The 27,234-nt window shown below is 34.4% G+C and overlaps 1 protein-coding gene and 1 pseudogene across 1 annotated transcript; both read right to left on the bottom strand.

Moving 5' to 3' along the window:
• Window positions 1-1,686: 1,686 nt before the first annotated feature.
• Window positions 1,687-2,673, bottom strand: LOC128564491 (olfactory receptor 51A4-like; annotated as a pseudogene).
• A 19,709-nt stretch (window positions 2,674-22,382) lies between these two features.
• On the bottom strand, window positions 22,383-23,324 carry LOC128565762 (olfactory receptor 51A4-like). Its single transcript, XM_053562472.1, has one exon. It carries the CDS (start codon window positions 23,322-23,324, stop codon window positions 22,383-22,385), a length of 942 nt encoding a protein of 313 aa, XP_053418447.1.
• Window positions 23,325-27,234: the final 3,910 nt, after the last annotated feature.

Genomic DNA, 27,234 nt, shown 5'->3' with positions numbered 1-27,234 from the left:
CTGTGGCTCGAGGAGTAGGGCACCGGCTCCATATACTGGAGGTGGTGGGTTCAAACCCGGCCCTGGCCAAAAAAACTGCAAATAAATAAATAAATAAATAAATATCAAAGTGAAATTTCAGAGGTATCAACTGTTAAACTTAGTACTTAAGGAAATCAAACATTTCCTATTCTGTTCTGCAAGTACTCTGTTCTGCAAGTTCAGCTGATATTGTTTGTTTAAAGAGCTTGGGACCATGTAACACATCACGTGGGTTAGCTTCATTCAAAATATTGATGGAAACAAGATGGAGAGGTGAAGAGTGCAAGAATTGTTGGTACCAACAATTTCTTTCCAGCACTTAAATGTACTAAAGCTCCCAGGTTATGGCAAATTTAACTTTCTGTGAGCCACTATAATATCTTAACTGAAAATGTTTTATTTGCTTAAGATGATATTTGATTTGCTGTTACTTGCAATGGGCAGTCTAATGTGGCAATTTTTTTGATAGTCATGGGTTAGTGTGGGTAAAAGATATTAGTTATTATTAGAAGTAGGTATAGTAGGTAACTTTCAGTGTTTTAGTGAGGATGTGAGTAGATCTCACACACACACACACACACACACAAAGACACACCCACACACCTACCTCCATTTATTTTATCATTACTGAATATTATTTGTGTTTACTTGTGTTTTCTTTTCTCTTCTAGGTAATTAATTTGTAGAACATATGACTTATATGTTAATGGAATTTCCCAGATATACTCCAATGGATTCTTTGACTTTCTTGTCAAATATTTTATGCATATATTCAATATTGACTATAATTATTATGATTTTCATAATCATGCAATAAAGAACAAGTATATTTTACGAACTTTGCTGAGCACAAGACAAAAGTAAAAAGTTGCATGTTAAATAAATTGAAATTAATTTACAATATAGACAATAGAAAATTAATACTGAAATTTAAGGATATAACAGTGACATGTGGAAGGTGTTTTATTAGTGACTAATAGAATTATATGAGGAGCAACATACATTAAAGGAAACAATTTACGGTCTCTGTTGTAGATAAAAAATATAAACAAATAAAATATTTGCTTATCTATAATTTTTGTATTTGATATTAATTATTTTATGCATATGAGCCTTACATCTCCAAACATACTTAAAATAATTTAGAATGAGGGCATTTTTAATAGTTTATTTGATTTTCTAATGACTCACACAAACACACACCCCCATAAGTGATGTTAACTCTGAATGAATGAGGGGTGTGTATACTTAATCTTTAAGTATACTTAATCTTTCATACACTTGAATCAGCACTCATCATTCCCACGTTAATCAGAGCCATTATTGTTTCCTCCTAAATGAAAATGCTCTTTTTTTCTTTTTTTTTTCTTAAATAACACCTTCAAAATGGCTTTAATCTTAATTAGGACTATACTGCTATGGTCGAGGCTGATATACTTGATAGTCAGTGATGTAGAGACACAAAAAGGAGAATGGAAGTGGGAAACTTAGTTATAAGCATATTTTTACCCCAAGCCTAACCTCCAAGACAATTAATCTAGAATGTTCTTGCTGTTTAATTCAATAAATTATATAACATTCAATAGACCTACTGAATATATGCCGTGTATCTTTGTGTACAGTCTCTTTTCCTTTCATTCTTGGGTTCCTACATTTGTTATGAAATCATAAAGTGAGCTGGGATTTCACTAAAGCTGACATTTCTACCATCAATGCTGTTTCTGACATACTTTTGCCAGGATCAGATTTCTAATCCGCTGACTCTTCACAGAGTACACAATATGATTCATTAGAGGGGGAATTAGAAGGAAGATATCAGCTATTATGACCCTAATAATTGGAGAAACACTTTTGGCAAAGCGGTGAAGAGCAGCCAAGGTGATGATGGGCACATAGAAGATGAGCACGGCACAGATGTGGGAGATGCAAGAGTTGAGGACCTTGAGGTGGCCCTTGTGTGAGGCGATGCCCATAACAACTTTCAGGATCAGAAGGTAAGACACAGAAATGCATACCAAGTTCAATATAGGTAAAAGAGCAACAAAAAAACCCATAGATGATATTGACCCTGTTGTCAGAACAAGCTAGCTTCATGACATCCTGGTGGAGGCAGTAAGAGTGAGATAAAAGGCTTTTCTTACAGAATTTCAGCCTTTTTAGAATAAAAGGGAAAGGGAAGATAAGTAAAAGACCCATTGCACCAAATACAAGGCCAACTTTAATGACTCTGTCACTCGTGAGGATGGATGTATATCTCAAAGGGTTGTAGATGGCTATAAAACGATCAACAGACATGATTAGAAGTACCAGTGACTCCATAGCTGAGAAGGTGTGAATGAACAACTCTTGGGTAAAGCAGGCATCTGAGGAAATTCCCATGGCATTGAACAAGAAGATTCTCAGCATGGTTAGAAGGGAGGATATGGACAGTCCCAAATCAGAAAATGCCAGCATGGAGAGGAAATAATACATAGGCTCATGTAGAGATACTTCTGTTTTTATGAAAAAGAGGATGGTGCAGTTCCCCAGGATGGCAACCAGGTACATGAGGCAAATGGGAAAGGAGACCCAAATGTGAGCATGCTCCATTCCTGGGATCCCAATTAGGAAGAAGGTAGAGATTTCCACTTGTGAGGCATTAAAGACCGACATCTCAGCAGTATAGGAGGATCAGGGTGTGAATCTCAGAAGAGGCCTCCTGCACTGGCATAAATTGTTTCAAGTGGTGATACTTTAGTAGTCATCTGGTTGGAATAAATATCGTGATCCCAGCTATTTCCCTACAATAATTCTTAGGACCCAAACAAAAGATTTATAAAATATAAACAGGACTAATAGCAAGACCCAAATAATTAAGACGACAAGGCATACAAATATATTTATCTGCCCAAGTTATTATCAACAAGTAGATAAATTCTAAATGTTGTTTCTAGACTCAGTGACAGGAAGGAAGCAGCAAAATTTTCATTATTTGTTTCATATAACATATTTTGTCAGGATAGTAAAATTCTAATAGCCTTAGAAATTACATGGTTAAGTACAGGATGAAATGAGGACGCTCACTCACTACAACTGCGTATATAGTTATCGAAGAATATTAACAATTAAGAAGCTATATGTTTTCAAAAAACTTGGTCAGGACAATTGGATATCCATATCTAAAAGAAAGAAGCTGAATCTTACCTCATACCTTACATAAAAATTATCTCAAATCATGTATAGTCATAAATATAATAAATCTTTAGAAAGAAACATAGGAAGCATATCTTTGTGACCTTGGGTTAGGCAATGAATTCTTAAATATGGCATCAAGAACACTAGCAACAACCAAGTACATAAATTGGACCTCATGAAAATTATAAATGCTAATGATTTGAAAACAAGAAAACCTATCAAATGAGGGAAAGTATTTGCATATCATGTACCAATACTTATACTAAGAATATGTAAAGAAGTCTGACAATTCTACAATGAATATTAAAGTATCTTTAACATTGTAAGTCATTTAGGACATGATATTCAAAACCAACAGGAGAGATCACTTCACATACATGTAAAAGCTTAGATAAAAAAGGCAAATATTCACAACTGATATCAAGGATGTGTAGAAATGTGAATTCTCTTACATTGCTGGTGGCATCAAAAAATGGCTCACCCAGGGCGGCGCCTGTGGCTCAGTGAGTAGGGTGCCAGCCCCATATGCCGAGGGTGGCGGGTTCAAGCCCAGCCCCGGCCAAACTGCAACAAAAAAAAAAAATAGCCGGGCGTTGTGGCGGGCGCCTGTAGTCCCAGCTGCTCGGGAGGCTGAGGCAAGAGAATCGCGTAAGCCCAAGAGTTAAGAGGTTGCTGTGAGCCGTGTGACGCCACGGCACTCTACCCGAGGGCGGTACAGTGAGACTCTGTCTCTACAAAAAAAAAAAAAAAAATGGCTCACCCACTTTGTTCCTTATTAAATTTTATAATATGTGTGTGTACAGCAGCCAACTAAAGGAAATATGTGTGTATGTATATCAGCCAAGTACAGGAAAAGGTGAAGCTCATCAATATGGTAGTAGTAGTTCCAAGGAAGAAGTGGAGGTCTATAAAGATTGCAAAGGTGTTCTGAACATAAAGTAAACTTAAAACATCTAAAGGACTTGAAAATCCTGAAGCCATCAAATGACGGTCAAGTAAAAACTTTTCTGCTTTTGTTTTCTCTTGCTTTGCTCTAAATCTTGAGGAGTAAAGGAAAATATCTAGATGAATATAAAATGTTGCACTGCTGGTTTTTGTAGTCATAAAGGTAACTTTATTGAACATAATGCGTTCACATAATTTTAAAAGTATGAACATTCTAAAGGGTATTTCACAAATTAATGTAACATCAAATATTTGTTTCACTTTCATGCCAACTATTTGCCCACTAAGGAACTGATATTATCCAATACATTAGCGTCCAGGTCAGTTGGTCATTATAATGCCTTGTTTTTGCTTCCTGACTTCCTTTGTTCTGTTTTATAATGAGTCTTATTGATTTATTTTGTATCTAACAAGTTCAGAACTTTTCTATTGTTGATTCTTTTCTAAACATTCTTGCACGCTTATATTGCCATTCTCTGTTTTTATCATTTACATGTGTGTGCATGTATACTTTTTGTTTGCATTTTCTTTCTTCTAGCTTTTCTTTCTAACTTACCATCCTTAAATACATCATATGACTTCTGTGTTTCTGAGATGCTATTCCTGTGCTTACTTTTGAGCTTTTAAATTGTTTTCCCTGAGTTAAAAACTTCTTTGTAGCTTGCATTCTTTGCTTAGTTTGATTTCTGTCTCTAAATTGCCTATCAGAGGTTTAGTGATAATCACAGCAAAATAAAATTTTGAAATATGTGAAAAAGAAATATTAAGATAACTAGAAGAGAATGGAGGGATTTCTGAGTGCAATTAATAAATAGGGAAAAAAAAGAAAACCTTACAAGCAATTGACTGAATGGCTATTACATTTGGGTTTGGAACATCCTCACCATTAGTATCAAAAGAGGTTAGATATGTCTACACTTACAAAATGTTTTCGTGCAGGTGGGTATAAGATGTGTCTTCCTCTAACACGAGTTTGATCATTCTGTCTTCTCTTAAGACATCTCAGAAAAAAATATTCCACTGTCAAACCAGTTGATTGAAACACAAAGTATTGCCCTCTCTTTCCTCAGGTTGTATACACTTCAGCCTATAAAACGTCATTACTCCTTCACTCAGTTGATACTAAACAGTTCTATTATCCCCTATACACACCATACTATTGCTGCAGAAGATGGTCTGAAATGCTGTGTTCAGTGGATTGATAATACTTCCTCAAGTGGCATCTAGTTCAATTGTTTATTATGATGTCTCGTTCTTTTTTCTTGCACTAATGCCCTTACATATGCTGCAAGAGTATTGTAGATTTCTTTGGTATCTAATCAGCATGAACTTTTTCTAATGTTGACTCTCTTTTCTACACATGCTTGTACTCTCACCATGCTTTCCTTTCCTCGATCTCTTTTTGTTGAACGTATTTGTTATGTATTTGCTTGCATCTTTCTCCAATATCCTTTCTCTTATGTCTAGACTCAAAGTCCATAAACTACAAAATATGCCTGCTGTGTTTCTTAGCTTTTGCTCTTGTGACCGCTTCTCTTAAGCTCTTGAACTTTTTCTGAGTTTAACTTCAGCTCCCACCTTCCATCCCCGGATCGAAGGCCTTGCTTACTTTAGCTTCTGTCTCCAACTTGGCTATTAGAAATTTAAAAACACAAAATCCAAACACTAAAAATAAATAAATAAATTTTTGTAAAACCAAAAGAAAACAAAACAAATGTTCCCAGAAAAATTAAGATAAGCCCACAGAAATTTATATATATCCACAGAAAAATTATGTTTTGGAGTAAATGGGAATGGCATAATAGGCTAAACAGATTGAACAGAGAGGAAATTCTAGATGCAATTAGCCCATAGGAAGAAAATAAAAACCTTCCAGGCAATTAATTGAATGCCTATTATATTCATGTTGGCAAGACACTTAGTAGTAGTATCAAAGGAGGCCACACATATACATAGTTTTCACAAAAGTCTTGTGTGCTACGTGCCAGGGTTGTTTTCCCGTAATGTTAGTTTGATTATTCTTTGTTAAGATAGGTCAGAATGACCCTACTCCCCCTCAATTGTCAAACATCTTGACTGATGTGCAAAAGTGCCAGTTGCCTGGCAAGGCAAACTTTCTACCTGTAGAACATCATCACTCCCCACTTAAATCCTCTTTTGCTACTACTGTACATGGGTCTATAATCTCCTAACCACATGTACTATAAAGCTTCCTGCTTCTATTCTCTTGCTTCAGAAGATGATCTAAAATGAGAGTTGATTATATTCCTGAAATACATTTTCCCAAATGTTATAATCTCAAATGCCGAGATCCTGAAAAATCAAAATCCCTAAAGTCTAAAATTCCACAAAGCACAATCCCAAAATATTAAAATCTGGAAAATATAATTCTGAAGAAAAATACAAATATTAGCTTTTGCTCTTGTGACCTCTTCTCTTGAGCTCTTGAACTTTTTCTGAGTTTATTCTCAGAATAAGTTTATTTTAATAATAAAATATATTATTCACACTTAAAAAAGGAAATTTATTTGTAAAACACAAAACTGAACAGAACACTTCATAGGCCACTTTAAGCCACTTTACACTACAAAATAGATAATCTTAGCACACCTATTTTTCCAAGCATAAACATATTCTAATGCCAGTCATAGGGTTATAACAATTTTGAGCCAAAAAGGAAAATGCACATAACTATGGTTGTGTGCACCTAGCTTTGTAAGTATAGTCTGAAATACCATGATGAGCAATCTAACTCTTCTGGTGAGACTGATTAAAAACATCATTGATCACTACCACTTAAGCAGTTACCCAGAGAATCAAGATATCAAAAAATGTTTTCTTTCATAAATGCAAATGTGCAGAAAGGACATCTCTTCATTTACTGAGGAAATTTTGTTTGTTTGTTTGCCATGAAAACATTTGTATTGGTTTAAAAAAATTCACTTTTTTATTGTTTGGGATTTTATGTTTTTACTTACATACTTGATGCTTACACAAAAATTAAATGTTGGCTCAGTGCCTGTAGCTCAGTGGTTAGGGTGCAAGCTGTATACACTAGGGCTGGCCAGGTTCGAATCCAGCCCAGGCATGCCAAACAACAATGACAACTACAACCAAAAAAACAAAAAAGGCAGGCATTGTGGCGGGTGCCTGTAGTCCCAGCTACTTGGGAGGCTGAGGCATGAGAATCACTTAAGCCCAAGAGTTGGAGGTTGCTGTGAGCTGTGATGCCAGGGCACTCTACCCAGGGCGACAGCTTGAGACTCTGTCTCAAAAAATAATAATAATAATTAAATGTTGTGATGATGTGTTTTTGTGGCATCTAATCTCTATTGTCCAAGGCATCCAAAGAAAATTCTGTATCAGATTTGAGAAATAAATTCAAATCTGTATTTGTTTTCTCTGGAGCCCCTACTAACTGGATGGTGCCTACCAACACTAAGGGCACATCTTCCCCATTAGTCCATTCAGAGTACCAGACCAATTTGGAAACACCCTATGGATACATCCAAAGTAATGCTTTACCAGGTTTCTAGGTATTTCTCAATTCACTCAAATTGTCACCTAACACTAAGGCTACAAGTTCTCCTCTTGTCAATTTGCCACCCACACATGTCTTTAAATCATATAAATTCTAAATAAAGATAATAGCGAGATAAGAGTTTTGCCTAACATGATACAACAAACCTGATGCAAGTATCCTATGTACAAACAAAAATGCACTAATCCCTTCCCTAGAAATCAGCTTTTAAGATCTTAACACTCAGGATTTTAATCTTTTTATATTGTGATTTTAAGAATTTCAGACTTTAGGGATTTTGATCCTTTGGGATTTCAACATTCAGGAATATGCCATTTGGAATTGTGCCTTTTGAGATTATGATCCAAACCCATTGGAATGAAGTATGCAGCAATTTTTGATGATACCTATTTTTAAATGGTATTATAAATTATTTTTCTTTAATGTAAAAGAACCTAAGACAAATTTGATATTTTCAATATCACAAAACTCGATTAACATTTGCTGTTTCTGCCTCTTAAAGCATTATATTCTTATTTGTTTGTTTTTGTTGTTTATTTGCTTATTTCTAGCCCATTTACTACTAATCTTGAAATTCTTGGTTGAAGTCTAACTGTGTAATGAAAGTGGTAGCAACTCAGTGTGCACCCTCTTCTTGATAATACTGGTGTTTTGTGTCTTCCGTATAGATTGTTAGAGTCACATATAAACATATATTATTTTTACATATACTAAGATACAATGAATTAATTAAAAGTCATATTCTTAATTGATTCATGCTTAAGTTAAGTGATTAAATGGAATTTATACAAGTCTTACTCCTACAACATTATTTAAAAGCTGTGAACTCATAAGATGGATTTTTGTTAGAGTTTAAAGCCTCTTTCTTGTTTATCAAGAGTAAATCTATAAGGCAAAGACTTAATCAAAAGCATGCTCAGTTAGGACAGACTATAATAACAAACTCTGAGTCATCAGTCTTGCTTTCTCACTGATCTCCACTATAAGCTCTGTGGGCTCACATATGCTAATCCCCTAACAACTTACCCAACATGTAATGCAATAACTCTACCATTCAGGAACATGCCACCCAAGATCCAGGTCCAGGTACTTGGCATTGAATTTCTCTCTGTGCTGAGACAATGATTTTGGCTTAACACTTGGCTGATTTCCATGAGTTGAAAGAACTTTAGACTTTTACCCTACATAGAGGTTGAGGTCTTGACATCCATGCTACCACTTGGAGACCAGAGCCAGACAAAATTCATGAAAATTATTTTTTTGAGCTGGGCAGAGGCAAGTGCTAACTTCAGGAAACTTACCAGCAAGTGAATAGTTAGTTGGATCCACATGTCAATGACAAGAGGGAAGACAGGTGGAATCCCAGTGTTTTACGGCTATGGAAGTGGAGCAATTTATCCTGATCTGTAAAATTTAGTGCTACCTCCCAGATGCTTTCCCATTAACCGAGAAAGCTCTAGGGATTACAACTCATAAATGTATTTAAAGGAAAACAGAAGTCCCTTCAGGTCAATCCTCAATCATCACTGGAACCAAGGTTGGTCATAAAGCTCCCAGTAAATGAGAATAATTAACAATTAGTTGACAACACCTTTTGAGCTTTCTATGCTCGCTCTGGTAGAATTATGATTGCCTCTTCCATGATCCCAGAACACCACATGTATAATCAGAGTAGTTTCACAATATAGGATAACTCCTGTTTGCTTTTCCACTAGAATTAACTTTCTTGAAATTATAGGTTTTCATTTTACAAATCAATAAGGCTTTGAAAATTCAATTTTGATATGAGGACAATTAATGACAATTATGGTTATGGGGGGGGAAACAGAAAGAGGGAAGGAGGGAGGTGGGTGGGGCCTTGGTGTGTGTCACACTTTATGGGGGCAAGACATGATTGCAAGAGGGACTTTACCTAACAATTGCAATCAGTGTAACCTGGCTTATTGTACCCTCAATGAATCCCCAACAATAAAAAAAAAAAAAGAAAAAAAAAAAAAGAAAATTTAATTTGAATCTAACATCTTTAAGGCTAGTCGTTTAGTGTAGAGTTTTATAAAATACAAATGGCTAAGCCTATTCTGGATTCATTAAATTTCTTTACTTGATATTCTTGTATGTATATTATTTCTAATGATTTACATTATATTTCAAGATTATTTTCACTGTAAAAATTTGTTTTATTCAGTTTTAAACATCAGATGTAACATTCACTGTTTTTAAAAATTTTATGATTATCTTTGGAGAGATTTTGTTTAAATTATTATTATTTTATTTGGTAATGGCTTATTACCATGTTTTGAACATCACAGAATTACATTTTATTGTCAATTACATTATTCTTGTCATCAAAATTTTTACATTAAAATGCATCATTGATAAATAAATTAACCATGGCTTCTTAAAGATAGACTTAATTCTCTTTAGCTAGATCAATTATTTTAAGACTGTGAGTAGTTTCTCTCTCTCTCTTTTTTTTTTTTTTACTTTGATGTATTCCTAGAAGATCTTCAATCAGGAATTAGCCAGAGTTTTATATCATCAACTAAGAAGAAGCCTGTGGAAAGGACTATGCTAGGTACTTCAAAATTCCAAAATATACTCTTAGGTAACTTACAGATTATTCCACTGGGCTAAGTCATAATTTCTAGGATTCTTTTTAGTAAAGAGGTGGGTAGCTCCATAAGACTACCACCTCATGACTGAGCAGAACAACACTTATTTACATATGACTAAATAGACTGATGGGGAACATCATACTGTGTTTTCTTGAGATACTGTTCATGTTCTTTTATGTTCTTAATATATGATACTCTTCTCTTTCTTCTATGTTATTTACAGTTCATAATAAATTAGTAGATGGATAAGTTGTATTATTTGTTGGTACTTGGTACCAAAGGATATCTGGTAGATGGTACAAGCTGCCAGGCCTTTAAAGAGGGGAGATTTTATGGAGTAAAAAAAGGATTCTTAGTTAACCATGTGCAAAACTCCTGTTTATAATCCTTCTACCCCCTTTTTAAAAAAATTTGGTTTGGTTATCCATGCAAATTTCCACTTTCTCATCTGGAGAACCCAGTCATTGCAGAACAAAATAACTTTTTTCCTTCCTGAATAACATCACATTCTTCATACTTCATATTTTCCTTATTGAAAACACATCTCACTTTCTTAGAATAATTTCAGAGTTGTATCTTTTATTATTTTTAATCGTTTATTTTACATATATTGATTATATGATTATAACTTCTAACCATCAGTAACCTTTCTTTTACAGAGGAAACTAGAAAATAGAGAATTGTGAATTGTCTGTTATAAACCTGGATTCAGTAATAGAATAACATATTTATATACACACCATCTCACAATTCCTAGAAGCACATGCTTTCTCATAGAACAAATTTTAATGTGTCAAAAAGAAGATGTTTATTTATCTCAAGAATGTAAGAAAAAGTATACAATGTAATCAGCCTTAATATGAAACCAATTTATAAACACCCACACTTCCATATGAAAGCTATGACCTGACTACAACCCAAGATAAATAGGAAAGAGGAGGGGGACAGGGGAAAGAGGAGGATGGGTGGAGGGAGGGTAATTAGTGGGACCACTACTATGGTGCATTTTACAAGGGTACATGTTGACTCTACCAAGTGTAGAATATAAACGTCTTAACACAATAACTAAGAAAATGAGGTAAAGGCTATGTTAACCAGTTTGCTGAAAATATTTCAAATTGTATATAAAACCATCACATTGTGCCCCATAATTGCATTAATGTGAACAAGCTATGATTTAATAAAAAAATAAAAAAAAGAATGGAAGAGCAAAACAAAAAGATGTTTATTAATAAATTCAATTTTATTTAGCTTCTCAATATCATATAAAAATAAGATGCAAAAATATATAAAAAGCTACACTTAGTAAAAAATATATGTCAGTAGTTTATCTGATTAGACATCATCTAGGTAATCAATACCTATTATTAATTTAATTTAGCATTATGTTAAAATTGAAAGTTACCAAAATATTTTGTAAATTGTTTTTAGGCAGATATACTATAATACCAAACAAGGCTATCCATTATCTCTAGTATTGCCTGTTAACTATTTTTACAGAACGTGCACATTAGGCAAGCATTACAAAAGTAAGTCATTCTTAATATACATAAAGTAATAATATCAATTAATATTTACTGCACCTTTATTTACATATGTGTTCTTAGGTTGAATAATGTTTATAACATTAAATATCCAGTAGATATAATATTACTTCAACAAGTAAACCCAAGTAGAACAAAAGTATATATTTATACTATCTTAATGCTTATAACTCAGAAGATATAAGAGTTTTTATTAATCAAACAATACTAAATGAGCATTATTTACCAAATATTTACAAAAGTCAAGTGAATTTGGAAAACAACTGGGTTAATTTCTCTCTTTCTGGGGATTTTAGGACTAATTTGTATAGATGCACATTAGTTTTCAAGCCCATTTGAACAGAGCTCCTTGAAGAGAGTTTATAATTTAAGTTGGTAATTCTATTCAGAGTTAGAAAAATATCACATATGCATAACATACATACATATGAGGTTGGACAATGAAGTTCGTGAACTCATCCTAGAATAAGTGTTTCATATCTCATTGCTGAATATCTCCATGGTCACCTTCAAGGTACTCCCCTTGGCCCTTTGGTGACCACAGTTATATTCAGCAGTGAGTTATGCAACATTTTTTCTAGGATGAATTTGCATACTTAATTATCTGACCTGGTATAAATATATATATACGCATAGATAACAAGCAGAAGAACACAAAGATCTTATAACTTTCATTTTAAAGTTTTTAGCCATGAGTCAGTCATGAATAGTAATACAAAACTCACTGGTTTATAAAAATAGCTATTTCTCATTTTTACTCCTCTTTATACTTTTATCTAAATATCATAATATAATAATAATTCTGACAAAAATGGATAAATTGAGGTTACTGATCCAATAACTACTAAATATTTTTTGAACTGGTATATGTGAAGATGTTCATTATTTTCTTTTGTCTTGATGTGTAATCTTACAGAGGTCCTAGGCCACTTTTTAGATAAGTGGCTGATGATGTATCAAGCAGGGATCTGGCTGCCTTTAATGTCCATTGAGTAGATAAAGTATACAGTCTATTTCCAGTTAATTTTTTTTTTTTTTTGTAGCGACAGAGTCTCTCACTTTATGGCCCTCGGTAGAGTGCTGTGGCCTCACACAGCTCACAGCAACCTCCAACTCATGGGCTTAAGCGATTCTTTTGCCTCAGCCTCCCAAATAGCTGGGACTACAGGCGCCCGCCACAACGCCCGGCTATTTTTTGGTTTTCTTTGCAGTTCAGCCGGGGCAGGGTTTGAACCCGCCACCCTTGGTATATGGGGCCGGCGCCTTACGGACTGAGCCACAGGGGCCGCCCTCCAGCTAATATTTTATCTCCTTCTGCCACAAGTGACTATTGTTTGGGGTCCTTGAGTCCCTTGAGAGCACCTTATGGGTGTAGGGGTCTAAAGTTCAAATGACTGGAAGCAACTGAAGAGGGAAGAGAAAAGATGGAGAAGAAAGAGGTGTGAAGAGGGGTTATATCAAAGGATTCAAGGAACTGAAGGGAAGATCTAAGGTGGTAAAAGGAGGGAGGAGAGGCAGAAGCAATGGGAGGAGTCTCAGAGGAGCCAGTTGGAGGTGGGTTTTTTTCTCTTTTATTTTTAGTTTATGTGTAATAATTGTACTATATATGGGATAAAGAATGACATTTTGATCCTTTATGCTTTTAAACTCTTACTCATAAATTCCTTCAGATAACGCTGAAAAGTTTTGTTTGTTATTGCTTTTTTGGTAGTTTTAACGTTTCCAGACTTATTAAGTCTTTAATCTATTTTGAGTTGATTCTGTGTATGTTGAAAGATGATGTCTAATCTCATTCTTCTGCAGGGGAATATCCAGTTTTCCAAGCAGCATTTATTGAAAAGTTGTCCTTTCCCCAATGTTTGTTCTTGATGATTTTGTCAAAAATAACTTGGCTGTAAATATGTGGATTTAGTTCAGTGTTCCCTGTTCTCTCCTATTGGTTTATGTGTCTGCTTTATACCAATGCCATGTTGTTTTGGTTATAACATTGTAGTAGATTTTTAAACAGAAACTGTGGTACCTCCAGCTATGTTTCCTTTGTTTAATATTGCTTTGGCTATTTGGGTTCTTTTGTGGGTCCACATGAATTTTAGAATTTTTTGTTTATTTCCGTGAAGATCATTAGTATTTTTATGGAGAATGTAATGAGTGCATAGATTGCTTGGGGTTTTCACAGACACCTAACGGTATTAAAACTCTTCCAGTCCATGAGCATGAAATGTATTGTCATTTTTGTGTATCCTCTTTAGTTTCTCTTTTTAGTGTCATTGTGCTCATTGTAGAGATCTTTTACCTCCTGGTTTAAATTGATTCCCAGTAATGTATTTTTGGTGTTGCTTTGATTGCCTGGGGGTCCTCCTCATGAAGTATTCTCCCAGGCCAATTTCTTCAAGTGTTTCTCCTGCACTCTCTCCAAGAATCTTTATCATTTCATGTCTTAAAAAATCTTGTATTTAGTGAGAGTAAATTTTTGTTAATGGTGAAAGGTGTGGGTCCAGTTTCAGTCTTCTACAAGTCACCAGCCAATTCTCCCAGCACCATTGTTAAATAGGGAATCTTTACCCCAATTTATATTTTTGATGGGCTTATCCAAGAGCAAATGACGATAAGTGTCCAGGTTCATCTCTTGTTTCTCAATTCTATTTCATACATCTTCCTATTTTTGTGCCAAAACCATGCTGTTTTGATCACTGTAGATTTGCAGTATAGTTTGAAGTCTGACAGTGTGATTCCTCCTGATTTGTTTTTATTTGAGTAATGTCTTGGCTATTTGAGGGCTTTACTGATTCCATATAAAATGAAGTACTATTTTTTCCAGATCATTAAAGTATGATGGTAGTGCTTTGAAAGGGATTGCATTAAATTTGTAAATTGCTTTGGGTAATATGGACATTTTAAGAATGTTGATTCTTTCTAGCCATGAGCATGTTATGTTTTTCCATTTGTTAACATCTTCAGCTATTTATTTTCTCAGAGTTTCATAGTTCTCTTTATAGAGATCTTTCACATCCTTTGTTAGCTAAATTCCAAATTATTTCATTTTCTTTGGCACAACTGTAAAAGGAATAGAGTCCTTGACTATTTTTTTTTGGCTTGACTATTATTGGTGTATATATAAAAGCAGACAGCCCTCAGAATGGGAGAGGATATTTTCAGGTTATGCTTCTGACAAAGGTTTGATAACCAGAATCCACAGAGAACACAAACTTCTTGAAAAGAACAAGTAATCCCATTTCTTTGTGGACAAGGGACTTGAACAGAAGCTTCTCTGAAGAAGATAGAACATGGCCTATAGACACATGAAAAAATGCTCACCTTTAATCATCAGAGAAATGCAAATCAAAACCACTTTGAAATATCATCTAACTCCAGTAAGAGTGGCTCACATAACAAAATCCCAAAACTATAGATGTTGGTGTGGATGTGGAGAAAAGGGAACACTTCTGCACTGCTGGTGGGAGTGCAAGCTAATACGTCCCTTTTGGAAAGAAGTATGGAGAATACTCAGGGATCTAAAAGTAGACCTGCCATTTGATCCTGCAATTCCCCTACTAGGTGTATATACAAAACTCCAAAAATCATTTTATAACAAAGTTATTGCTACCAGATTGTTCACTGCAACTCAATTCATAATAGCCAAGTCATGGAAGAAGCCCAAGTGCCCATTGACCCATGAATGGATTAATAAATTGTGGCATATGTATACCATGGTATATTATACAGCCTTAAGAAAGATGGAGACTTTACCTCCTTTATGTTTACATGGATGGAGCTGGAACATATCTCAAGAATGGAAGAAAAAATATCCAATATACCCAGTACTATTATGAAACCAATTTACAATCTCTCACACTTTCACATGAAGAATAGATTACAACTATGGCCCAGGATGAAGGAGGCAGGAGTGGGGGGAGGGAAGGGGGAAGGTCAGATCAAGATTGAATGGGATCAACATCAATGGGATCAAGATCATAGGGATCACACCTATGGTGCGTGATGCAAGGTTACATGTCAGATTGTTTAAGTATAGAGTACAAATGTCTTAACCCAATAATTAAGTAAAAGAGATGAGGTGTATATAGCCAGTATGATGTAAGCATTCCTGGTTTTATATGAAATCAGCACATTGTACCCCATAAATGCATCCATGTATACATGATCTATGTGTTTATGATTTAATGAAAAATAAAAAATTAAAATAAAAATAACAAATTGATTCCCAGGCATTCTATTTATGTTTTAAGCTATTGTTAATTGGATTGCTTTTTTTTTTTTTTAGCAAATTTGTTATTGGTGTATAGAAATTGTACATTTACATATGTTGATTTTTGTGTCCTATAACTATTGAATTTATTAGTTCTAAGAGATTTTCTTTTCTGAATTTGGTGAAGTCTTTTGGTTTGTTTATATATAACATTTTGTTGTCTTCAAAGAAACACAATTTGACTTTCTCATTTACAAATTTTCTTTTCTTTTTTTTTTTTTTTTGTGGAGCAGAGTCTTACTTTACCGCCCTCAGTAGATATGGATACCTTTTATTTCTATCTCTGTCTTAATTACTTCAGCCAGGATATCCAATACAGGGTTGAATGAAAAGAGTTAAAAGTGGGCATCCTGGGCGGCGCCTGTGGCTCAGTGAGTAGGGCGCCGGCCCCATATACCGAGGGTAGCGGGTTCAAACCCGGCCCCGGCCAAACTGCAACAACAAAAAAAAAATAGCCGGGCGTTGTGGCGGGTGCCTGTAGTCCCAGCTACTCGGGAGGCTGAGGCAAGAGAATCGCTTAAGCCCAGGAGTTGGAGGTTGCTGTGAGCTGTGTGAGGCCACGGCACTCTACCGAGGGCCATAAAGTGAGACTCTGTCTCTACAAAAAAAAGAAACAAAAAAAAAAAAAAAAAAGTGGGCATCCTTTTTTACTGTTCAGTGTGATGTAAGTTGTGGGTTTTTCATTTATGGTCCCTATTGTGTTGAGGTGTATTTCTTTTAAAACTGATTTATTGAGAATCTTTATTGCAAATGGTTATTACATTTTATCATATGCCTTTTCTGAATCTTTTGAGAGGAGCACATGGATTTTGCTCTTAATTTCGTTGATGTGATATATTTATTGATTTATGCTTGTCGAAGCATCCTTTTACCTCTGGGACAAATCCTGTTCAATCTCGGTGTTTTTTTTTTTTGTTTGTTTGTTTTTTTCTGCAGTGCTATTATTGGATTTGGTTTGCTAATATCTTGTTGAGAATTTTTTCATCTATGTTTATCAGGTATGTTGGTCCCTCATGTGTTCCTTTTTGGTCTGATTTGTCTGATTTTGATGTCAAGGGAGTGCTGGTCTCATAAATGACTTAGTAATTCTCTCATGTGGGCATGTAGTTGTTCATCTGTTGGTTGCTTATTAGTATTGAGTACATTGGGTACTTGGGCATAATGTAGGGGTGTGTGGCACGCCTCCTGGGTGAAGGGATCAACTATAACTTGGAGTTTACCTACCAAGCAGAGACAATGTAACCTAATTGTTTGCATTTATGTATGAACCTGAAATAAAAAATAGTGAGTTAGTTAAAATTCCCTACGCTTCAATTTTCTGGAATTTGCATAAAAAATTCGTGTTAGTTCTCCTTCAAAACTTTGGTAGTTTTCTGCAGTAAAACCATCTAGATCTGGATTTTTTCCTTGTTGAAAGACTTTGTATTACTGATTCCATCTTTTTGCCTTGTTAATTGGCCTGTTTGGTTTTTTTAACCATTGACTAGTTTAATCATGATTAATTATATGTGATCAGAAATATATTTCTGTCATCATATTGATATTATATTATGTCATCATAATATTGTCGTGCTCCTTTATCTTTCGGTGACATCAGTTACAATGTTTTTTGTTTCATTTCCAATTTTATTTATTTGGGTCTTCTCTCTTTAATTGTAGTTTATCTAATGGTCTGTCAATTTTACTTATCTTTTAAAAAGAACAGCTTTTAATTTTGTTAACCTCTTGCATTTTTTCTCTGTTCTATTAAGTTATACTCTCATTTTATTATTTTCCCCTACTTTGAACTTTATTTCTTCTTGCTTTGCTAGCCCTTTACATGCATTGTGAGATTCTTTATTTGAAATCTTTCTACTTTTTTTGATGTAGATGTTTATTCCTATAGGCTTCCTTTCAGTTCTTCTTTTATTGTATTTCATATGTTTTGGTCTGCTGTGTTTCTATATTCATTTGTTTCAAAAGTTTTTATTTCCTGGGTGGCGCCTGTGGCTCAGTCGGTAAGGCGCCGGCCCCATATACGGAGGGTGGCGGGTTCAAACCTGGCCCCGGCTGAACTGCAACCAAAAAAACAGCCGGGCGTTGTGGTGGGCACCTGTAGTCCCAGCTACTTGGGAGGCTGAGACAAGAGAATCGCTGAAGCCCAGGAGCTGGAGGTTGCTGTGAGCTGTGTGATGCCATGGCACTCTACCGAGGGCTATAAAGTGAGACTCTGTCTCTACAAAAAAAAAAAAAGTTTTTATTTCCTTTTTAACTTCTTCAGTTGTCTAATGATTGTTCAGGAGCATGACATTCAATTTCCATGTATTTGGAAAATTTGTGAAGTACCTATTGTTATTGACAAACACTTTGATCCCATTGTAGTCTGAGAAGACACTTAATATTATTTTAATTTTTGTATTTTTATTTTTTGTGTGTGTGTGTGATGGAGTTTCACTTTGTCACCCTCGGTAGAATACTGTGGTGTCATAGCTCACAGCAACCTCCAACTCTTGGGCTCAAGTGATTCTGTTGCCTCAGCCAACCTAGTAGCTGGGACTACAGGTGCCCATCACAATGCCTGGCTATTTTAGAGATGGGATCTTGCTCTCTCTCAGCCTGATCTCCAATCTGTGAGCTCAGGGCAATCCACCTGCCTTGGCCTCCCAGAGTCTAGGATTACAGGCATGAGCCACCTCACCCAGCCAATATGATTTTAATTTTTAAATATTTTTGGTATAACATTTTTTTTGTGGGGGTAACATATGGTCTATCTTAAAGAATGTGTGTTCTGTATCTGTTGTATGAAATGTTTTGTAAATGTTTGGGTCATTTAGTTACAGCACCACTTAAGTCTGATGTCTCTTTATTGATTTTTTGTCTAGATTCCAGGCCCAATGTTGAAAGTGAGGTCTAGCTCTTTCTTTAGTTCTAATGATATTTGCTGTATATATATTTGGGTGCTTCACTGTTGGGTGCCTATGTATATTTGCAATTATTGTATCTTGCTAGATTTGTTCCTTTATTGTTATAATTCATCATCTTTGTCTCTTTTAGGTGTTTTTTTTATTTTTTTATTTTTCCTAATCACTTTCAATCTATGTGTACCTTTACCAATGAAGTGATATTTTTGTAGGGAACTATATACTGAGTATTTTTTTTCTTTTCATATTCTTATTCATTTAGCCAGTCTGTATCTTTTTTAGCATAATAATGTATCAAATAGAGTTAATATATTTTAACTGGGGGAATTTAAATTGTTTACATTCAAGATTTTTATTGTCAAATGAGGACTTATTTTTGTCATTGTTAAAATTGGTTTCTGATTGTTTTTTATATCCTTTGTTTCTTTCTACTTCTCTCATTGTTTATTTTATGATTTGATGGCTTTCCATATTGATAACACTTTTTACCTTTCTTTTTTTCTCATTTGTTTACCTGCACTATCTGAGTTTTATTTTCGTGTGTTTTCATAATTGTTGACTTTACCTTTTACTTTTAAATGTAGGTCTCCCTTAAGCATTTCTTGTAAGGTTGTTCTAGTGGTGATGAATTCTCTCAATTTTTACTTGTCTGAGAAAGACGTTATTTCTACTTCATTTCTGAAATATTCTTCAGATTGACAGGTGTAGTGTTCTTGAATGGCAGAATGATAGGTTTTTTTCTGTTGTTGTTTGATTTTCAAGAACTGTGAATTTATCAACTCATTTTCTTATGGTTTGAAAGTTTTTTGCTGAGTAATATGCTGCTAGTCTGATGGGATTTCCTTGCATGTGACTCAATACTTTTTTCTTTCCTTTTTTTTTTATTAAATCATAGCTGTGTACATTAATGTTATCATGGGGCACCATACACTGGTTTCATAGACTGTTTGACACATTTTCATTACACTGGTTAACATAGCCTTCCTGGCATTTTCTTAGTTATTGTGCTAAGACATTTACATTCCACATTTACTAAGTTTCACATATACCCTTGTTTTTTCTTGCTATTTTTATAATTCTGTTTGTCTTTGACTTTTGATAGTTTGATGACAATGTGTCAGTGAGGATATTTTTTTTTTTTTTTGCTTGAATCTATTTTAGTTTCTTGGGGCTTACTATATCTGGAAGTCTATTTCTTGCCCAAGATTTGGAAAACTTTTAGATGTTATTTATTGATAGTTTTCTCTATGCTTTCCCTCATTTGGTCTCCTTATTTCTTTCACAAAATATTTTTTCACTTGCTATAATTTATATATTTTATAGAGACTTACTTTATTCACTTCTTATACTTTCTTTATTTTATTTTTTGTTCTTCTAAAGGCATGTCTTTAAGTTCAGAAATTCTTTTCTACTTATTGTAGTTTATTTTTGAAGTTCTCAGTTGAAGTTTAATTTCATTTGTTAAAGTCTTTAGTTACATAAATTCTCTTTGGTCTTTTATATGTTATCTATCTCTTCGTTGAATTTCTAATTCAGATTCCCTCTTCTAATTTATTTGTATTGTCTGTGTTCTCTTGTATTTCCTTGAATTTTTTTAAATTTTAAAATGTCATTATTTTATATTTCTTTCAGACATTTCATAGTTTCTTTCCTTTGGATCTGTTATTGGATAATTATTGTATTATTTTGGAAGTTTCATGTTTACTTGATTAGCCACATTTTTTATGTTCTTTGTTGATATATGAATATCTGGTGTAGTGGTCACTTCTTCCAATTTATGAACTAGTTTTTGTAGAGATAAACGTTTTTTATTTTATTTTACTATTATTTTTTTTAATTGCAGTTTGGCCTGGGCCAGGTTCCAACCCGCCACCCTTGGTAAATGGGGCCGGTGCCCTACTCTCTGAGCCACAGGTGCTAATAAAAAATAAAATAAATAAATAAATAAATAAATAAATATTTGCTGAATGAATGTTCAGCAAAAAAAAAAAAAAAAAAGAAACAAGAAAATTGTAATTTGAACCAAACCCCAGTAAACAAACAAACAAACAAACAAACAAAAAAACATTTTTCAATAGCTATGTCTATAGTTGTGGCTTGGCAGGGTGCTTTGGCTTTAGCTATGGTTGTGGGCAATAGTATAGTCCTAATATAATTTCCTCAGCTATAATCAGTGCCAGCAGTGTCTGCAAGTTCCTCTGTGGCTTAGGGTAAGTTTGTCTGTGGAAGTTATGTTGAGGCTTTACTGGGGAAGAAGAAGTGGGTTTGTTACTAGGCTTCTTACTGACAAGTGCAGGTGCACAGACCAACTTTGGTATGAATGTCAGAGCCAGATGAATTGGCCCTGATACCTAGGTGGTATACTCAAGCACTGGTGGTGCCATTGTGGCAGACCCAGGGAAGCTAGTCTTCAGGCCTTGCTTGTGTATATGGGATCCTGAGTCAGAATTCTGTATGTTCAATGCTTAATGTGATTTGAATAATGATACACAACTCTTAACAAAATCATTCATGATACTTGCTGAAGGCATTCCCCAGGATGATTAGACATCAACTCAGGATTGGTAGGGGATGAGGAACTCAACTGGATAGATAAAGTAATCATATAGGAGGGTGAGGGATCTGATTATCTGACTTAAAGCAAGGTTTTTGATAAAATTGGATAATATGGAGATAAACATGCAAGTCCAAAAGCCATGGTCAAGTTGAGAAGAGAGTTCAGAGGAAACAGTAGAATTTGGGTAAACAGAGAATCTTTTTCATTAGGTAGAACTTGCAAAGATATCTCAAAGACAGGAAACTGTCTAAACCTCATAGCTTAGAAGATAACATTTGAATTCTCTGTAAAGAAATATTGAAGCAAATAAAACAAGTGAATAAAAGTAATGTATACTTTGTTTTTTCATGTGTACACATTTTTTTGTAAGCATGGGTCATGTGTACACAGTGTAGTTGCCCATCTTAATTTCAATTTCTAAAAGCTAGTACATATCTCAAAGAGGTCAAAACTCTGTTAAAAATAAAAATTTTATTAAAGAGGAAATCTTTGCTCTCTTCTGATCCTTACTCAGATGTCATGTAAGTATATACTATTAATTTCCAAATAAGCACATATTATGTTCCATTAATCATAATGAAAATGACAGTCATATACTATATTGATAAGGCTGATAGAGCAAGATGGGTGAATATGAAACCCAACCACACATTTTTTTTTCATAAGCACACCAAGTCTAGTGCCAAATCAACAACTTTCAGGCCTGGTTCTTTAATCCTAATAAACAGGTTTAGACATGATCTTGTAAATTTTACATAGTCTGGTTCCTTGTTGTTTCATTTTGCTTTGTCTGTGGGTTTTCATATGGTTAAGCATTCCCATCAGTTTTGCTTCTGACACAATTTTCCTAGGACAAGATTTCTTATCTGCTGGGTTTTTATGCAGTATACAATGGGGTTCATCAATGGAGGTACCAGCAGAAAAACATCAGCCATGAGGATCCTAATGAGTGGAGAACTGTGTTTGCCAAACCGGTAGATGACAGCTAGGGAGATAATGGGCACATAGAAGATAAGCATAGCACAGATGTGGGAAACACATGTATTGAGGACCTTGAGCCTTTCCTTTTGTGATGCTATGCTCAACACAGCTTTCAGTATTAGCACATAAGACACAAAAATAAATGTCAAGTCTAGAATGCCTGTTAGAGCCACAAATAAGCCATAGATGACATTGACGTTGTTGTCAGAGCAGGCCAGCTTCATGACATCCTGATGAAGGCAGTAGGAATGGGACAGGAGGTTCTTCTTACAGTATCTTAGATGTTTTAGAGTGAAAGGAAAAGGGAGGATCAACAAAACATTTTTGAGAGTAAAAACAAGACCAGTTTGAATGACTCTGGCATTGGTAAGGATAGAAGTGTATCTCAGAGGGTAGTTAATGGCAATAAAGCGATCAAAGGACATTATGAGAAGTACAGATGACTCCATAGCTGAGAATCCATGAATAAAGAACTCTTGGGCAATACAAGCATCAAGAGAAATTCCTGGAGTGCTGAACAAGAAAACCCTTAGCATGGTAGGGAGGGAGGAGAGTGATAGTCCCAGGTCAGAAAGAGATAGCATGGAGAGAAAATAGTACATAGGTTCATGCAAAGAAGGCTCTATTTTTACGAAGAATAGGATAGCACAATTCCCCAGGATGGCAACAAGGTACATGAAACATATGGGGATAGAGAGCCAAATGTTGGTAGGTTCCATACCTGGAATCCCAACCAAATAGAAAATAGAAATTTTGATTTCAGAAGTGTTGACAATAGGCATGCTTATATGTAAGAGACAAGAAGGGAGATTTGAAAGAGGCTTCCTGTAGTCATACAAGTAGATTGGCTCAAATGCGTGGCTCTATCTTATTGAAATTCTTGAGATCTTGTGAAATCAAAAACATAGATTTAATTCTTACGTACAAACCTAAATAAAGATAAATAGGTAGTGAAGTAGACATCAATATCAAACCAAGTGAAAAAGAGCACAAATTGTTATCAAAATCTAATCTTACAACATACACAGATAATAACAGATATAAGTCTTATGAAAGGACTATTGGTCAGCAAAGATAATTATGCAGGCATTTATTATTCAGTTCTAAAACCCGAGACTTATTTTTTTATATAAATGTTGCAATCTACATCCTATGAAGATTTTGTTTAAAATTTCAGTGCATTTACATATAATTTAGAAAAGTAACATATATTTATATAGTGTCTTTAATGTAACCATGAATTTCCTTGTCCTTTCCTAGTACCTTTTTTCATATTTCTCAAAAATATATTGTCATTAATTATACATAATTTTGCATATTTTATTAAATTTATTTTTATAAACCTTATAATATTATTGCTATTACTTATAGAATCATTTATTCTCTATTTTTTTCTGTTTTTCTTAGTGATTAATGATCATGTAAAGGAACACTGCAGATTTTTATTGTAGAAGCCTTTGTCTTATCCTATTCTCTCTCTCTGTGTCCTCCCTTCCTGACATGGATGTCTGAGTGCTTCTGCATTTCCGGTTGTCTCCTCTGTATACATCTCTAAAGCAAATTCTCCAAAACACCATCTTCAATGGACCCTTCATATGCCTCTATTTCTTGTTAGAATCTAGTCTTTAAGAAGTTCTCTTCATCACTGATAACCTTCAGTTCAATATGTAGTGCATAGGGTTTGGTGGAGGTTACCAATTCATTTTGCTTAGAATATGTTAAGCACTTTCTATCAGAAAAGTAATGCATTTCTTATATTTGGAATATCATGTATCATCTATTCAGCATTTTGTCTATCTAAAAAATATTAAAAACTTCTCAAACTTTCTACTTACTTCATATTTTCCCAATCTGTAATTCATTTGTGCTGCATTTTTCGGGTATCCCTTAGTACTATAAATTACTCTATTTTTCTTTTCTAATGAAGGTTATTTTAAATGACCATGCATTTCAATTTTTATCTACCAATCACCCCGTAACTTTGTATTCATTTTATTGTTATACTTTCTTTAATTTTTCAGGAACTTAAGCATGCCTACTTTAAAATTTATTTTAGTTTCACTTACTCTTTTCCTTTCTCATGAGTAAATATTTTTAGATTATTTTTTATTTTTAATTGACAAATAATAACTGATATATGTATGAGGTACAGTATGATGTTTTGATGTTAAGTATACAATATAGAATGACTAAGTCAAGTAAATTAACATGTCTACCATTTCACTTACAGAACATTTGAAATTTACTCTTTTATCAACTTGGTAATATGCAGGACATTATTATTAATTATAGTCACCATGGTGTGCAATGTCACAAAACTTATTACTCCTACCTGATTGATACTTTGCACTTTTTGACCAATATTTCTTCATCTTCCTTTTCCCTTGTTACTGACGTTGTAGAGTATTAGTCTTCGTATTTGTTCTGAACGTTATTTGTAATTTCATCTTTAGTGGAATTTTGTTCATTTGTTTATTTATTTTGTTCATGTCCTATTATTAGACATGGTAGTTGGCTTTTTCCCCTTCCCTGAACTTTGTTGATAGTTTTAGGCTTTATTATTGTTTTTTTAAATAATTGCTGAGGGGGCTTGTTAAAAAGAGAAATGAGTACTGTTTCACTCAATTTTTTGCATCTACCCCAAGATCCTGCTTGTTACAGGTTTCATACTTGTGCTGTGACAATAGCAAATTTCCATATTGCAGGCAGGTTAAAATATTCATATCTCAATCAGGGCATCCTAGAATGGTCACTTATCAAGTATGAGGCACTAGCATGCTGAGTCCCACGTAGGTGTTGAGCTGCCAACCAGCAGCTCAGTATATCTCTAGAGTAGGAGTCAAGAGGGTCCATGGATTCAATGTCAACACATAATAATGTGTTTTTACACTGAATCTCATTATCTATCTATCATCTATCAATCATCTGGCTTCTGTCTAGTGTCTATCTATCTGAGGAGCATAGAAATGACTTTTGGATCATTTTAATATTTTATCTATTATTAACATATATTTGGTATGGATATTAGTTGATATTTTATCAATTACTGATGCATATTTGGTGTGACATGCATCAGTAATAGATAGAATATTAATCTGTGTGAGTCAATGAGTTTACTGACTATAGAAGATTAAATGAAATTCTCTATCAAAATTTAGATATAATTCTATAAATGTAACCTATTAAAGCATATGTTTAAGAAAAGTCAATTTTGTGGAAAATTATTTGATCACATACTCTTGTAAAATAATGAATTCTTGTAATAATTTACTGAATAATATACTCAAGCTACTTGTAGGTTTCACTACCAATATTTATCACAAGGAATTTGATAATATGTCTCGGACATGAAAGTTGTTTCTTAGTATCACCATTCTTTGCTCTCCTTCAATCCCAAACTCAAATCACTGTGATCTTCCCTCTGTTGTTTCAGTCGTTTCTGAGCTGTTGTTAAGCTTGTTCCTATACTCTTATTGACTTTGGAACATTTTCCTGGCCTGACCTCCATCTCCACCTTTTTGTACTTATTTTCCTTTTCTCAAACTATTTCCACCTCTGGGTTGTTTATAAACATTTTATTGGCAAGTGTCATCCTTAACAGATGAGGTATCAAAGGAACAATAAGAAAGAAATTTTTAGAATGTTTAGGAAAAAAAATGACTAGATGTTCTGGACTGAATAAGAAACTATATGCAAAAACAAAAACAAACAAACAATAAAAAACAGATAAAAACAGACTAGCCTTAAAGATTCTTACACAATTCATAGGAAGGCAATAGATAAATAGCTGCTACGACTAATGCTACTATGTCATCTGCCTTCAACACTATATAGTTGTGTGGTGTGACTCAACTACCATTAGAAACCTGATGCCCTGGTGTCCTCCAATTTCCATGACTGCTGATGATGCTAATCTGAAAGGGATGTGCAAATGTCCAACAGAAAACTGAAGATTCATCCCAACAGAGATTATGAAAAAGTTATTTGCCTATTTGGCCCATATGATTGAATACAGTTATTAGAAGTTCTCTTCTTCCAGGACAGAGGCTCAAAGTGTATTTAACTTGGCTCAGTGCCCATAGTTCAATGGTTAGGGTACTGGCCACATACAAGGAAGCAGGAGAGTTTGAACCCGGGCTGGGCTTGCTAAACAACAATAACAACTACAGCAAAAAAAAATAGCTGGGTGTTATGGTGGGTGCCTGTAGTCCCAGCTACTTGGGAGGCTGAGGCAAGAGAATTGCTTAAGGCCATGAATTTTAGGTTGCTGTGAGCTGTGATGCCATGGGGCACTCTACTGAGGGAGACATAATGAGATTCTGTCTCAAAAAAAAAAAAATATATATATATATATTTAACTTTAAAATTTTTGAGGTAAATGAAATGTTTGAGAAGACTATTCTGCTTTTCTGCTTGAGATCCATCTTCTGCCTAGCTTGTCTGCTGGGCCTAGTTCAGCCTTCACTTCCTCAGCCTTCCATGTTACTGACTCCATCTCCACTTCCAGCCGTTCCTCCTGCGGCTATCGGGAGCCTCTGCTCCTGTTTTGTCTTCCTCCCAGATGTTCTCTAGTGACCTTTTGCTCAAAACTTCATAGATTTTCAAAGTGTAATAAAAAGCTATTGAAGTCATTATAAAAAATCATTGTGAGAATAACCAAGAAAATTATGTATGAAAAAGTGAAATGAGAGA

This window comes from Nycticebus coucang, chromosome 14 (assembly GCF_027406575.1).
Source record: "Nycticebus coucang isolate mNycCou1 chromosome 14, mNycCou1.pri, whole genome shotgun sequence".
In the NCBI taxonomy this organism is placed as follows: Eukaryota; Metazoa; Chordata; class Mammalia; order Primates; family Lorisidae; genus Nycticebus; species Nycticebus coucang.
This window is presented reverse-complemented; position numbering and strand designations above follow the sequence as displayed.